This window comes from Rhodamnia argentea, chromosome 6 (assembly GCF_020921035.1).
Source record: "Rhodamnia argentea isolate NSW1041297 chromosome 6, ASM2092103v1, whole genome shotgun sequence".
Classification (NCBI taxonomy): domain Eukaryota; kingdom Viridiplantae; phylum Streptophyta; class Magnoliopsida; order Myrtales; family Myrtaceae; genus Rhodamnia; species Rhodamnia argentea.
In genome coordinates this window covers 8,533,723-8,549,880 of record NC_063155.1, presented here as the reverse complement: position 1 = coordinate 8,549,880, position 16,158 = coordinate 8,533,723, and the positions used below count along the sequence as shown (strand labels likewise).

Genomic DNA, 16,158 nt, shown 5'->3' with positions numbered 1-16,158 from the left:
AGAAAGTGAAAAGTGCGTTTTCCTAGAGAATAACAAACAGTAAATTAATCTTCATAAATTACCTAAAAAACTCTCCATCCGACTTATATCGAAGCAGATTCCAATATATTGCACGCGACATAAGCGTTGTGTCTTTCTTTATAGACCTCCACATAGCCCAGCGAAATAAGGTTTTACGTAAGGATGGCTGCTCCTCGAATGCCTAACCTACTTGCTAACTCGAATCCCAAAACAAAGGCAATAATCATTGCTCAAGGATGTATGGATTCTCTAGAATAGAGGAGCTGTGGACCTCATACGGAGAGAAAGTGGATTATGAGAGTGTGTGAACACGATACCAAGGCAAACCCATGTAAATATCCCCTTTGTCAACGGAAAATAGACAAGGCATAATATGGGGAACACTCATTGAATTGGAAACCAATCGGAAGGTCCTGAATTAGACCATTAGCCCTATGTCTCTTATCCCTAGAAGGTCTTCCTTCATTTTTATTTACTTATTATTTTTATTATTTTTCCCTAGTAATAAAGAAGAATTTCCGGTTAATTAGCATTGATGTCCTTTTCATCCTTTAAAAGTATAGAGCCATTTGTTTCGTGATGTTTTATTAACCTTGATTGAGAGCTTTTCAATAACAAATGAAATAAAATGTTGGTATACATGAAAATCGTTAAAAAGAGCACTTCAATGTCATTTGTCCATGGAGATATTACATCTGAATTAAATGTGAAAGATAGTAAGGGATTGCCAAAGAATTTACGACTCATTTAAAGAAAGACAATTTTTCCACATTTTATTGGCTTTTCTTAAGGCTATTGTATGTGTACAAACTATGAAAACGGTTCGGATGAGATAATCATTACAATGTTGTTACCATAAATTTAGTGCAAAAAAATTGTGGAAAAAAGTACAATATTTTTTCAAAAAGAACTTTGACCATTCGATCGTGTCGGATTCGAGGTTAAAAATAGAAACGTCAATGGGCAAGACGAAGAAGAAGGGCACTCACTAACCATTGAGAAACCGTGAGGATTGACCTGCCGAGTCTCTTGCTGCTCACCAACCACTCACTCTCCGCGACCGCCCACCCTCCGCGCAACTTCTCGCCCCCAAAAAAGCCGAAATGCAAAAACAGAAGAGAAGTCTCTCGCAAAGATTTGCTCAAAGCCAAGACGAAGAAAAGCACTCAAAAGTCCCAAGTGGCGAACCTCCCCGCGACTTGACTTCCTATCCACTTTCGCGCCCTCAAGTCAATCTTGGGAAATCGTCATCAAAGGTGTCGGAGAAAATAAATTTGGCCTGAATTTGAGGTTGCCTTTAATTGGAAGAGAAGGCTGGGGGCTGTGGAACTGGATGTTTTATAACATCCAAAATTCCAATGCCAACATACCCTTCAATTGACACCGGTGTCAATTGAAAGGGATGATAACATCCCTTTCAACAATTGAAAGTTCCAATGCCAACATACCCTTCAATTGACACCGGTGTCAATTGAAAGGGATGATAACATCCCTTTCAACAATTGAAAGTTTCAATTGTTGAAAGGGATGTTATCATCCCTTTCAATTGACACTGTAGACCAATTGAAAGGGATGTTGGCACCCCACCCAGTATCACATAAAGGCAGTGGCAGGGGATCCAGTTCCGATCCCCAGCCTTCTCTTCCTCCTTAAAATTTGGTTCTCCCACAGGCGGCCACTCAAAAACTCTACACAGTAGTCCCCCAATGGCGAACCACTCCGCGATTCCACGCGCTGTGAATAACAATCCAGCCCCACCATCGCCAGTGCCGCAGCCGCCGCCTGACAGGTACAAGCCTATCATCGGCCACTGTATCGTATTCGCCATACTCACTTTTCTCGGCTTCCTGATGGTCGTCTTTCTGGCGATACCGGCTCTAATGCCGCCGGCGTTTGGGCTGGACCCGGGCTCTTCTCTTTCCTCCCTCAATATCTCCACCTCCCATGTCACCGTCCAATGGAACATCACTCTCTCCGTCAAGAACCCCAGTAAGCTCATCGCCGTGGAGTACCGCGGCATGAAGCTACTCCTGAGCTTCGGAGGCGAAGTCAGGCTCTCTCGACCCTCCCGCATTCCGGCCTTCGCTCAGGGCCCCCGCAGCTCGACAACAGTCCGAGCCGAGGTCCTGTCCACGCTGCCGATCGTCAATGACTTGGGCGTGAAGGGCCTGGTGCAGTCTTTGAAAGGCGGGGCGGTGACCATCGACCTGGTGGCGAAAGCCAAGCGGAGGCTGCACTTGGGTCCTTGGTGGGTGCCCGTGTTCGACGTCTACTTCTCTTTACGGCTCCAAGCAGCAGCAAGGGTGGCGGTGATTGGGTGATCCTCGGTGGGACTCTCCACTGCGAGCCCGACATCTTCACTCTACTCTGGTAAATTACAAGCTCCTGCTTAGTTTTGCATCACTATCATCTCGGCAGTTTGCTCGTTCGCCAACGAAGTTGATTTAACGAAAATGAAACAAAAGAGAAGCTGTCGATGCTTAACATCACCACCTTCCTGGAGCCGTCACCACCTGGTTGCGCTGGTGATGACTGGTCGAGATGGTGCTACTTCCCTTCGTGCTGGTCAAGAACGAATGCGGCCCCTGCGATCCAGGCTTACGGCCCGGCATGGCTTGAGCGATAATAGTTTGATCTCTCCCTCTGCTAAATGCACGTCTTGCGAACTAATATAAATTTTTCTTCGACATTGCAGAGGATCAAGGCGCCAGTTTGGGAGCCCGACACGGAGATGCGATATTTATCTTTCGATTGGGAAAAAAGTAGACAGCAGATGCAGTACGGTGTGCCTTTGTGATGTATCTTTGTATCGTCTTCCTCTTTTTAGTTTGATTCGTGTACCTCTTTCTTTCTTCTGCTGCTGTGTTTGGACCGCCTTCGAGGTTTAGCCTTGGCGTCGCGCTCCTTCTAGCGGGTTTGATGAAGTTCCACAGCTTCAATTTCGGCTTTTGGTGTTAAATTTTGTGAATCGATTGCCATTTCCAGCTCTTCCTTGTGCATGCAGTTCGTTTCCGTGTGACACATTGAGGATACGTACTGGGTTCGGTCAGGCCGAAACCCTCCCTTAAATTTCCCTTGTTGCTGTCTGGGTTTTGATTGGTGCGCGTGATTGTTCTTCATTGTTGGTCGCAGCACTTCGCTGTACGATCCCAATCCAAACTCTCCTCCAAAACTCAGAAGCCGCTCGATTGTTGAGCGAGAGAACAAGCGTGAATACAATCGGAGAGTGAGGGAGATTGTGGAGCGGAGCTGGACTGCTGACTACGAGCTTGGCTTGCCGGACGGAAAGAAGAGATTTTGGAAGACAGTTCTGGATCGAACTTGCGACCACTCGCTCTAATAATTCTAGGTCATGGCATGAAGATCCGATCATCACTCACTCTAATAATTCAAGGCCATGGCTTGAAGATCCGACTATCTAGGACACCCTACAAATTTCTATCAACCAGTTAACGAGACACTTAGAAAAGTTGTCCTAAACCAGAACAACTTACTTATAATTGGTGGAATTTGAATAGGCGACCTCCATTTTCAAAGCAAGAGATTCACTTGTACACCGATCAACTGCGCTAATTTAGAGGGTATCATGAACTTATTTTCGAACTTTTTGGAGCTTAGTTTCTAGTAACTTATATCGTGCAATCTTTCATGAAGCTAGACCCCATATTTTAGCCTAATACCATATGCATTTGTTCTTGAGTGGAAATTTACTTTTTATAATCCAAATGGTTCTTTCGTACAGCCTATTTGTTTTCCAAATCGTTATGTAAAATTTCATATGATCATAATCAGAAGATGGACTAGACGATGGGATAACAGTCTACCGATTTTCTTTTTCGGGTTATCGGCAAGTAACGTCCATCTTACGAGTCACACACGTGTGTGTAGTTACTAGTTAGTGATGCGGATACCAATTCTGGCTCAGCCCTTTTTTTTTTTTAACTCATAAAATACCATCAAATTTAATTTGGGTATCAATTCAATCAGTAATCAAATTTTGTCTCTCATAAGTTTTTCGCCTAGTGATACCATCAAAGATTCAACGGGTCATTCCACTTGTACACAAGGACTCACTGATGTCATGATCGGAGCCACTGTTGGAATATGGATGGTTCCGAATCAAGCAAGAGGAGGAACACGAGCATTTGAGTTTGTATTTTGGGGACGAAAACTGAAATGGACCAGAGAAATGACTGACCTAATAATGCACTCAATCCCAAGACCTGCAGCTTTTGCAAGCCACAATGGCTAATACTTGGAACTTAGAAGTTCCTTGCCAGAAAAGAAGGGTCCTTGACCTAAGTAAATATTGCCGCATATTATTTTCAATAGAGCCTTTTGTTTTGCAAAATGTTACTTTGAACTGCTTCTGCAATCAAATAAACCCATGTTACATTACCTTTTACCCCAATCCACTGCTGATAGTTCAACTCTACCTTTTACATAGTTAAATATATGGCCAAGCTTGGAAAGACAATGACACCACAATAAATGATTTTTCGAACAATGACATAACAAAGCATTGAAGTGTGGCATTTTGACGCAAAAAAAAAAAAAAGTTATGGCATTATACTACAGGATACAAGTTACAGACCCCTTGTTTCGATTGTGTTCAATCGGCGAATAACAACCCCCAAACTTGACCTACTCCACCACTGCCCTGGGATCGAATTTAATCAGCCGTCCAGCTCTGCTCCACTATCTCCCTCACTCTTCGGTTGTATTCACGCTTGTTCTCGCTGAACATCCGAGCCGCTTCCGAGTTTGCAGGAGAGTTTGGATTGGGATCACACAGTAAAGACTGCAAACAAAGTAGAATGACATTACCAAAAGGGAAATTGCTTGAGAATAACTGACTCATACACAGATGAAGCTGTGTAGCATTGGTAGGAGGTCAAAGCAGGAAAATATTGGCGATTACTAAGCCAACCATGAGCCAGAATCTGAAAAAAAAACTTGACAGTGGTTACCCCTTAGCAGAGTACTTAACAAAAGATGTCCAGCTTAGACCTACTTTTGGTAATAATGCCAAGAAACAGATGTAAGTTTCATCATTCACCAGAAAAATCAACTTAAGGAAATAAATTCTCCTCCCATTATCTCTAAGTAGATAACATCTGATGGAGTGAGCCCGGCTCACTCCACCCATTAGTACTTTGTCCCAATATCTCCTAGGACTTGAAAAATGTAAGCCAAATAGCACAGCCAAATCAAGTTTAGTCTTAAAAAATGGTCAAATTGCAAAGCTTAGGCGTGTACTTATGCGCCCACCCCATGTCGGCATACAACACAAGTCAGAGCAAAAAGGCCGAATTGCCAGAAAAAATAATTACCAAGCCACAAAGTTTCAGGTTGCGGTCAACAAGAGTCCATATTAGAATATGAAGAGAGGTAGCAGACAATATCTCTAGGGAAATATTTAGTCATCCTGAAATACCACTCTAACGTAATGGAAGCACAGGCAGAGCTTGTGTAGTTGAATCACTGCAGGACTAGATATAGAATGGCCTTATCCCCTTTACCGTCTCAATCATACCCATACACAATCTAAAGATGCAAGACTAAATATAGCATTTTAGGAAAGTGTATTTCCAGTTTTTCAAATGACAGAGCTGATAGACAACGTAAATAGCTCGAAAATGAAATACCATAACTGTTTACTGGATTGCACAAACTTATGATTTTTATCATGATTATCCTGATAGATTAGCAGAAACCAATCTCGCTCCAAACTTTAATGGCCAAAAATCATGACCTATCAAGCACTGTCAATATCACTAAATATTTATGGCCAAAGTGTCAGGCACATAAATATTTGATCTGGAAACTTTTAGAATTTAATTAATTGCAATGATACAAAGGCTTAGTAAGAACTATGCAAGGGTCTCGCTGAAACATGTCTACAGTCGACAATGGAAGGTGAGTAAGAACAAAGAGGCGCTTATTGAATATCTACGCATTGTATGGCAAATGAGACAGAGACAATAAATGAAGCCACTAAAAAAGCCATGTCAACCATAGAGTAATAGCAGAGTCCATGCATATAGAAAACACGTGATGCCAAGTTCAAATTCAAAACCAAGATATCCATCCAGTGCATGTTCCAGTTGCTTTCCTATAGAAAGCATGCTAGTAAAAACAGGAAAATTTTATAGTACCTGGATAGATGTGAGTATTGCTGCAACATCATATATAGGACTCCACTGGTTTTGCAATATATCCAAACAGATACTTCCATCGGCATAAACTATGAATATTTCAATAATAAAACAGACCCATCAGTATCATAGATGCTCACTCAAGGCAGCTTGTAACTTGATTTTCCTGCAACTTACTATTTGGGTGAAACATTCGAGAAACAAAGCGCACTGTCGGAGGTTTATTTGGATAATCCTCTGTAAACTGAAGAGTCAACTTGAACGTACCTGAAAAACTCTAGCAAATTTTTACATGTAGAATCAACAAGTGCAGATTATTACCAAGAATGTAGGGAATAAAACAAACAGCAGCCACCAGAAAGAAAACATAAAGAGAATGATACAGTGGATCGTCTTCCTTTTAGTTCAAAGAGGGTTCATCATGTGATCTCACATGAATATGCAACACATCCACAGTAGTAACGCACCTACTCCCCATAATAAGGAAGTAACTAATTGAAGACCCAAACTATGCTGCGGTACACTTTTTCCCACAATTTTTTGTACTAAATTTATGGTAATAACATTATTATGATTATCTCACCTAACCATTTTCATAGTTTGTACTCATACAATAGCCTTAAGAAAAGCCACTACACTATGAAAAAATGTCTTTCCTTAAATAAGTCATAAATTCTTTGGCAATCCCTTACTATCTTTCACATTTAATTCAAATGTAATATCTCCAACGGCAAATGACTTTGAAGTACTCTTTTTAAAGATTTTCATGTATACTCTTTTGAAGACCCAAACTTTGCTGCGGTATACTTTTTTCCACAATTTTTTGTACTAAATTTATGGAAACAACATTGTTATGATTATCTCATCCTAACCGTTTTCATAGTTTGTACTCATACAATAGCCTTAAGAAAAGCCAATAAAATGTGGAAAAATTGCCTTTCCTTAAATGAGTAATAAATTCTTTGGCAATCCCTTACTATCTTTCACATTTAATTCAAATGCAATATCTCCATCGGCAAATGACTTTGAAGTACTCTTTTTAATGACTTTCATGTATACCAACATTTTATTTCATTTTTTATTGAAAAGCTCTCAATCAAGGTTAATAAAACATCACGAAACAATTGGCTCTATACTTAAACAATGAAAAGGACATCAATGCTAATTAACCGGAAAATCTTCTTTATTACTAGGGAAAAACAATAAAAAAATAAGTAAATAAAAATGAAGGAAGACCTCTTAGGGATAAGAGACATAGGGCTAATGGTCTAATTCGGGACCTTCCGATAGGTCTCCAATTCAATGAGTATTCTCCATATTATGCCTTGTCTATTTTCCGTTGATAAAGGGGTATTTACATGGGTTTGTCTTGGTGTCGTGTTCACACACTCCCATAATCCACTTTCTCTCCGTATGAGGTCCACAGCTCCTCTTTTCTTGAGAATCCATGCATCCTTGAACAATGATTATTGCCTTTCTTTTGGGACTCGAGTTAGCAAGTAGGTTAGGCATTCGAGTAGCAGCCGTCCTTAGGTAAAACCTTATTTCGCCGGGCTATGTGGAGGTCCACAAAGAAAGACACAACACTTATGTTGCATGCAATGTGTTGGAATCTGCTTCAATATAAGTCGGATGGAGAGTTTTTTAGGTAATTTATGAAGATTAATTTGCTATTTGTTATTCTCTACGAAAACGCACTTTTCGCTTTCTTTAACCCGAACACTTGAAACTTTCACCACATCATGCACATTTGCCTATAGTTTTTCATAGTTTTTTAAACTTGCATGATCTTTTAAGCTTTCACGAAAAACAAATACAGTTATTTTTTGCTTTTGCTGAAGAGTAAATAAATGCGCCCTATAATTTCGAGAAGTGTACAACCTACACAAAGCTTATCCCACAAAATAAAGATAATTTTTATAGCTTTCTCGTGTAATTCTTATCCGAAGAATGAGGAGAGGAAAGAAAATGAGAGAACACTATTTCGACAAACCACCTCGTAGAGTGACAACTGTCAACATGCCATGTCTTTAAAGTTCTCTTTTATATACAGTAAGATGTATTACTAGAGGAAGTAAACCGCTACCACAATATCTACAAATATAAAACCATACAACAAAAATTAACAGCGCCACATTCTGAACATGAACGAAGGTCCACATAAGGGAAGAACAATCAATGGAAGGCTTACCTCCATCCCATGGAGTATCGTCAGGACTGCAATCCAACCACAGAACAAACAACAAACAGCTTATCCAACCATACTGATGATACGGGAAGGAAGCAAAGATAGTAGAAGAATCCAAGAGCGCCAATCAACATACCCGAATATCACGGCATTCCAAAGCATAATGTTATTATCTTGGGGTGCACCACTAATGCCCGCCGGTGGGTCCTGTTGCAACCTCTTAAAATCCCTCATCAGCCTCTTCCTCGCAGGAGTTGACATGGCGATCACTGCCCACATATTCCAAACAGAACTTCAATTGAACAGAAGCAAAAATTCACAAACATTCCCAAAGTGAAACAACGAATACAACCTAATAGGCTCCACTGGTCAGCTGGGAAAAGATAAATTTCATCCTCGAAAGTCGAGAACGAAAAAAACTCACCTCAATTCTCCTTTTAAACCTTATAATAGCAAGTAGCAATATTCTCCAACCTAAATGAAAGTCCAAAATTCGAAAGCAAAATTCTAACAGTCACGCGCGCAAATCAAAACCCAGACCGCAAAAGGGAAATTTAAGCTAGGGTTTCGGCCTGAACGAGCCCAAATAACCTCGATCCACAAAAACCGAATCCTCAAGGCCACACGGAAACGAAGCGGATGCCCAGGGAAAAGCTGGACATGGCAATCAACTCACGAATTACACACCAAAAGACGAAATTGAAGCTGTGGAACCACGACGAACCTGCTGAAGGAGAGCGAACGATGAACCTCGAAGCAGGTCCAAACACAGCAGCAGAACAAAAAAAGAGCTAGGGTCTCTTGTCTTTATGGCCCGGCGATTGGAAGCTGCCGAGTGAAGAGAATCCGTACAAGCGACAGAGAGATTCTACACGCTCGGGGAGGCGAGAGAGAGAGACGGGGATCAGCTTCGCTTGGTTTTATGCGGGGGGCAAGAGAGAGAGATGTGATTGGGTTGCTGTGTGCCGGCGTCGCATGCAACTCTGGTCTTGAGCGTCAAATCTGGGCCACCCACTAATATGGGCTTCCACAGAATCGGCCCGTATCTCATTGGCAGGCCCAATGGGCACTAAGGACACTGTGGGTCCCACGATAGTAGATCGTGTCGCTTGGACCCAAGCGACATCAGGGAAGAACATTCTTCGATCGTGTTACTGACTAATCATTAAATTCTGATTCTTTCGACCAAAAAAAAAAAAAAACTGATTCTAATATCACATTTGGTCCGTATTTGTTCTGCGCAACCCCTTGATAATGATAGAAACAGCCCGATAATTTTCGATTAGGCACTACGCAAATAAGAAGAGAGCTGCACAAAAAGATATGATTCACTCGCGATTTTATGAAAATTGACTATTTATATTGAAATTTAAGCTGATTATTCCGAGAAGCTTTTACGTTCCCGTATAATAAGAGTAATCAACAACCTAAGATATCAATTTCACTAGCCGTGCTCGTACAAATCGGATTGACAAATAATAAAGATACATACAAAAAACATATGTAACTTCTTGCTTGCCAGATGAATCATCATGCCCTAGAAAATCCAATAATATCAAACCCCCCACTAGTTCCTCAAGGCAGAGTCACTCAAATCCAGCCGTTGATACTCTGCAAATTTAGAAGAAAAATATGTACCGTTTCATGAGACAATAACATGATTCATAGCATCTCAGGCTATATCTTAGACTATTTCAAGCATGTGAAAGCAGAACGTGTTTCCAAAGAGAAACCAAATCCATGTCATTCTTCGTCAAAGTAGTATCTCGCAATTTTCTACGAAAATTGCACCAAAAAAGGCCTAAATAATATGACCTAATTTTAAACTTTTTGATTGTTCAATCGAGTCCTAAATATTTACCAAGAGATCGAAATGAGTCATAAATCTTTCGATTATTTCAATTAAGTCATGAGCTTTTTATAGAAAGAAAATTTGCAATTCATAAAGTGGACAGTTAAGGATTTTATTGCATCTTTCGATAAAAATTTATAACTCAATTGAATGAAATGAATCGTTTGGGACTTAATTGCATTCCTCATATGAATACTGGGTCTTGAAATGTAATTTTGCAATAGTTTCTCTTACTAGAGTAGAGTGAAAGATGTCGGGCTCGCAGTGGAGGGTCCCACCAAGGATCATCCAATCACCGCCACCCTACTCCGAAAGGTGACATCCATGCACGAGAAGTAGACGCCAAACACGGGCACCTAGCACGGACCCAAGTGCAGCCTCCGCTTGGCTTTCGCCACCACGTCGATGGTCACCTCCCCGCCCTTCAACGAGCTCACCAGGCCCTTCACGCCGAAGTCATTGACGATCGGCAATGTCGATAGGGCCTCGGCTCGGACTATTGTCGAGCTGTGGGGGCCTTGAACGAAGGTCAGAATGCGGGAGGCTCGAGAGAGCTTGAGTTCGCCTCCGAAGCTAAGGAGGAGCTTCATGTCGGCGTACCCGACGGGGATGAGCTTATTGGGGTTCTTGATGGAGAGAGCGATGTTCCATCGGGCGGTGATGTGGGAGGTGGAGATATTGAGGGAGGAAAGAGAAGAGCCCGGGTCGAGCCCGAATACCGGCGGCATTAGAGCTGGTATCGCCAGAAAGATGATCATCAGGAAGCCGAGAGCAGTGGGTAGGGTGAATACAATACAGTGGATGATGATTGGCTTGTATCGCTCAGGCCGCCCGGCTGCAGCACCGGCGATGGTGGTGCTGGATTGTTTTTTGCGATAGGTGGAATTGCGGGGAGGTCGGCCATCTAGGACTTTAGCGTCGGAGTGCTTTTGGGCTGCGCATGGTAACCATTCTTTTCCGGAAAACTGATTCTGATTAAAATGACTTTTTCTAATTACGTTCCCGGATGAATTTTAAAGAATCAGAACGCGTTTGATAACCGCCCAAAATTTACGTTCCTGGAATAAAAACGCATTTGATAACCGCACAAAATTTCTATTTCAAAAAATTGTTTCTCTTCCTAATTTTTTTCATTTAAGTCAAATAACTATGTAGTTACTTTGTAAAATTTCATTCTAAATTGAAGACTAATTTTCAATGCACACTAAAATAATTTAAAATACATTATTTTTTTAGCATGTCATAAATGAAATACAAATTTTAATACATTACATTTGAAATTCGATTGAAGCATGAGAAAGTTCCCATATTAAGAATGCATTTTTTTCTTTAAATGTTGCATTATCCAAAATACATACAAACATAGTAACCGAATAATCAAATTATCCACTAACAAAAAAAAAATATCTTTATTGATACGAAGTACAAGCTCTTCACTATTATTTTGCAGCTTTTGTCCTAAATCCAAGTGAGTGTTTAGCTTCAGCTCTACGTGCAAATGTTTACATTTTGTGACTCACGGCTACGAGTATATATGTCATCATCCACATGTTAGATGCCATCATCTTCTCGTGACATTTTTTTGCAAAAGAGTGAAATCTAGGAAATTTAGGCCCAAATTTATGAAAATGAGGTCAAACTAGTCTAATATAAGCTTATTCTATTTTTAGGGATTTTCTAAATTTTTGGTGATTTTTAAAAAAATTTCCATTTTTTTTATATTTTTTTATTTTTTTATTTTATTTTTATTAGGTTGAGGGAAAAGTGACGAAAGAACTAAAAGGAAAAAGTGAGAGATGTGAGAATTCATTTTGTTTTGTGATTCTCAAAAGTGATTCTTTTTCCGTAACCAACTTTTTTTTTTTATTCTGGATTTTGCTTTAAAACCGATTCTGATTCTTTAAAACTGATTAAGGGAACAGAATCAGAATCAAATTTATTTGCGTTACCAAACGCGATTCTCATCCTTTTTTGTTCTCAGATTCAGAATTAGAGAATGAAAATAGTTACCATGTAAGCCCTTGTTGACTTGGTTTTAAGGGATCTCTTGCTCATCTCTGGTGAGAGAAGGCACCTCAATTTATAAGACCCGGTTGGGTCCCACGTCCCACGTCCCCCTCCCCAACCCTCGAACCACCCCCCCGCAAACCCCCGAAAAACAAAACACACATTAAAAAGTCCATTTTGCCCCCACTGTCAATTCGGACACCCCCACGCATTTAATGCCCATTTTACCTCTCCTGCCAATTCGGGTCTGCGTGGGAGATTCTGCTGAGAAGTTGCGTGCGGCGGAACAGAAACTGGGTGGGTCAATCTATCGGTTGCTCATTTAAAAAAAAAAAATGTCTTGGTTTCTTAATGCGTTTTAGTGTTCGACCGAAACTAAAAATATGCATTTTAGTGGGCCAGCGATGGTGACAACAACATTGGAAGAATTACAGGAAAAATTACTTAAGAAGTTTTAAACGTGTTATAATTATGCCAATTTAATTTTTAATATTTCTTTTAGTCAATTCAATCCTTAACTTTTTGCATTCGTATCAATTCAATCCTTACGGCCAATTTAGACGGAAATCGCTGACGTGATCAATTTTTAATAATATTTTTTGATTTTTTAACTTTGTTTTATTTTTTTATCTCTTTTTTCCTTCTTCCACCAGTGGTATAATAAAAAAATAACTGCAACAGTCATGCTGTTTTACTAGGACCTAATAGTTAGAAAAAAATTAGCGTTGATTAGAGTCAATTTTGATCCGCGCAAGCTTGTAAAGTGCCAAATGCGCCTAATTATCCATGCAACGGCACGCGAATATAGTAGGATGTAGTCCACTTGTCCATTTGTTCATTTTAAGACTATAATAGCCTTTTTTTACTAATAAAGTGTTTCACACTTTTCTTTTCATTCTAGGCGGAATAAGGAAAATGCACTTTTTATTTATTTTACGAGCCAATGTCGAGAGCATGCGCTCCCTTAACATACGGGCAAAAGTCGTTTCATAGGGCAACCGAAGCATGCATGCACTATTGATGTCGAAAAAGTCTTCCGTAACCAATATTTTCTATTTCCTCCGCACGCAAGGCCACTCCTTTACCAATCCTCGCGGTTGTTTTATAGGACAATGAAAGATCGGTAGACCTTCCTCGATGGTTCTTAAAACCAACGATGACTCAAAATTGCGTCGTCAGTGCCGCTTCAACAAATCAAAATCACCAGGCATCTAAATATTTTTTCCTCGAAGAATTATCAGAAGCTTTAGGTTGATATATTTTTCCAACCGTATGAATCTGCACTTGATTGTGATAACATGTGCAATATCGGGAAATTTTTTTTAAAAAAATAACTTCGGTCCTAAACCTATTGCACTTTTGCTAATTCAGTCATAAACCTCTCGCATTTGTTCTAATTCAGTCAATCCGACAAACTTTGATTGGCCGGCACCGATATGGACGTCGGCCGATACTTACGAGGCAATTTTTAATAGCATTTTGATATTTTTAATTTTAATTTTTTTTCTTTTTCTGGTTCATCTTCTTCCTCCATCGAGGTCTCACCAACCGCTAGCGTCGCCGCCTCTAAGCGAGGCCGGCGCCACCGTTGCCGGGCGAAGCCAAGCCACCCCATGGTTGCAAGGCCGACCCCGCCTAGCGATGGTCGAGCCTTGCTGTTGCCTAGTTGGACGCCATTGTTTGCCTGTTTTCGGCCATCGCCCAATGCTAGCAATCTAGTTTTGGTTTTAACCGAAGTTTTAAGTGTTGGAGAATAACTTTTGGCCATGCGATGTTGAGTGATTTGGCCACTAGCAGGAGTATGGTGATGGCTATAATTAGCCGATGGATAAATTGGTGAGGGTCATCGATGTCGGCGTCGGCGTCGGCGTCGGCATCGGCATCGGCTAAGGTCGGCAACGATCCAGGCACCAACGAAAGCTCGAGAAGAGGCGTGAGAGGAAGAAGAAGAACAATAAATTATAAAAAAAAATAAAAATACCCATTTGATGTTAAAAAAGATCTTTTGAAGGGAGGTTGGCAAGAGATTTCTTGTAAAAACACTAGCCCAGCGTCATTTTGGGGAAAGCAGATTATTTATGATGAAAATGAGGAGCTTCAAGAGTATGATTCGGAGTTCTTACAAAGCGCCTTGCAGCACGACGCTTGTATTGCTTTCCTACAACCCCATTTTTACGAAATTGAAAAAAATTAATAAATATTAAAATATTATTAAAAATTGCCCCATCGGTGTCGGCCGGCTAAAGTTGGCGAAATGGACTGAATTGGCATAAAAAAAAAAAGGTTTAGAATTGGATTGGCACAAATGTAAAAGGTTTAGGGCTGAATTGACAAAATTAAAAGATTTTGGACTGAATTGATAAAAGTGTAATAGATTTATGAGTTTTTTTTTTTACAATTTTACCCAACAAAACTGACGAACTTGTTTTGGCCAATAGTCATATAGGCTCGGAGGAGGCAATGATGGAACTAGATTCTCAAACTTGACCTTCATTCAAGAAGTTGATTCTTTCATCTTAAAAGAATTGGGAAATAAGGAACGTCGATGCTGAGATTCTCCATCACTTGTTTGCCTGGTTTTGTCCATCCAAGCTGTTTGGAGTTAGCATATGAGGAGGTTGTCCTATAGTCCCATGATTTTTTCCCAATCCAACAAATATGTGGCATGGATTGAGATATCTATACTTTGTCTTCTTCTTTTGTTTTCTTTTTGCAAAAAGTGATCATACCCTTCACCTTAGGTGGGTATTATTATGCTCGAATCTCGTAAAAATCACCAACTTTGACTCGGATCTAATTTCTGGCCCAAACTTTTCTTTTGTCTTGTAAAAAGATACAAACTTTCAATCGGTACCCAAATTTAGCCCCGTCAAATTTTCATCCAATGATGTGCGTCTTTCCACATGTACTTGTTCGTTTATGGCTGTGTTGACGTGGAAAGGTCGCACATAGTCCGAGAGCTTGCCCTATTTTTGGACAAAGCCGGTCGCAAGTTTAAGTTACCATTTTTCTCAAAGTTTTGGACAAGCTCAGATCCAACGAATTACTCGTTTGGACCATGTTTCCCTTAGGTCAATGAGTTTCTTGACTCATCTGATGAAAATCTGCTTAGTGAGTGAAAATAAATTTTGCGAATCAGTTTTTTGTGCTTACATGCGTTTGATTTGCTGGAAATGATCGAAAAATCATTTGAGATTAAATGAATTCCCTAACCTTGTTGACGCCTAAATTTTGATCATTTTCTAAATAATAAACTCAACATTCATATTTTATTGTTCAACAATCATGCTTTGCGGCAATAGGAAATTAAGACGAAAATTGGCCGACGGCACGTGAACTCGAGTTGATAATTCTGAATTTAAACGTTTGGATTAAGCCCACGGTGATATTCGGCCAAGCTCTTCACACGTGCATGTGTTGCCGAAAATTGCAATGCCGAAATTAAACAATATTGGTTTTCTCATAGGCTAGAGTATATCTCTTAGAATCATGTTCAGCCGTTTGGGTAAAGTAAAAAGAGATATACTAATATTCTAAGAGAAAGTGATATTATTTTCTTTCCTGTATGGGGCCATTGCTTCGCTTATAAAAGAGGTCTCTTGTCCACGTTCACCTGGGGTTTTTTTTCTTTTCCACACAATTAATCACGTTCAGATTTTGGGAGAGAGCTGAGAATTTTCAGAGAGAGATTCACGTGAGAAATCGAAAGCAAAGCCCCGAGCCCGAGATTTTGCTCGAGCGTGTCACCGCCGATCCACTCCTACCCAATCGTTCGTGGAAGCTTTGTTGCTGCAATCACCTCGGTTTGCGCCTCCCGCTCAGCACCAGCAACATCATCATAGCTCCGGCGTCCCACGTTTAATCGTCGCACCCCGCTCAGCCCGGGAGTTCCGCTGCTCGGCCTAGTTTTCTTCCACTGCTCGGCTTGTTAT

At 40.5% G+C, this 16,158-nt stretch overlaps 1 protein-coding gene across 1 annotated transcript; it reads right to left on the bottom strand.

Annotated features, from left to right (window-relative positions):
* Positions 1-4,391: 4,391 nt before the first annotated feature.
* LOC115733531 (ubiquitin-conjugating enzyme E2 2) lies at positions 4,392-9,268 on the bottom strand. The gene is made up of 6 exons (XM_048280516.1): positions 9,092-9,268; positions 8,504-8,636; positions 8,371-8,396; positions 6,357-6,446; positions 6,180-6,268; positions 4,392-4,822 (listed from the first exon to the last, which is right to left on the bottom strand). Exons 2-6 carry the CDS (start codon positions 8,626-8,628, stop codon positions 4,694-4,696), a joined length of 459 nt encoding a protein of 152 aa, XP_048136473.1. The 5' UTR covers positions 8,629-8,636; positions 9,092-9,268; the 3' UTR covers positions 4,392-4,693.
* Between the last annotated feature and the right edge of the window lie 6,890 nt (positions 9,269-16,158).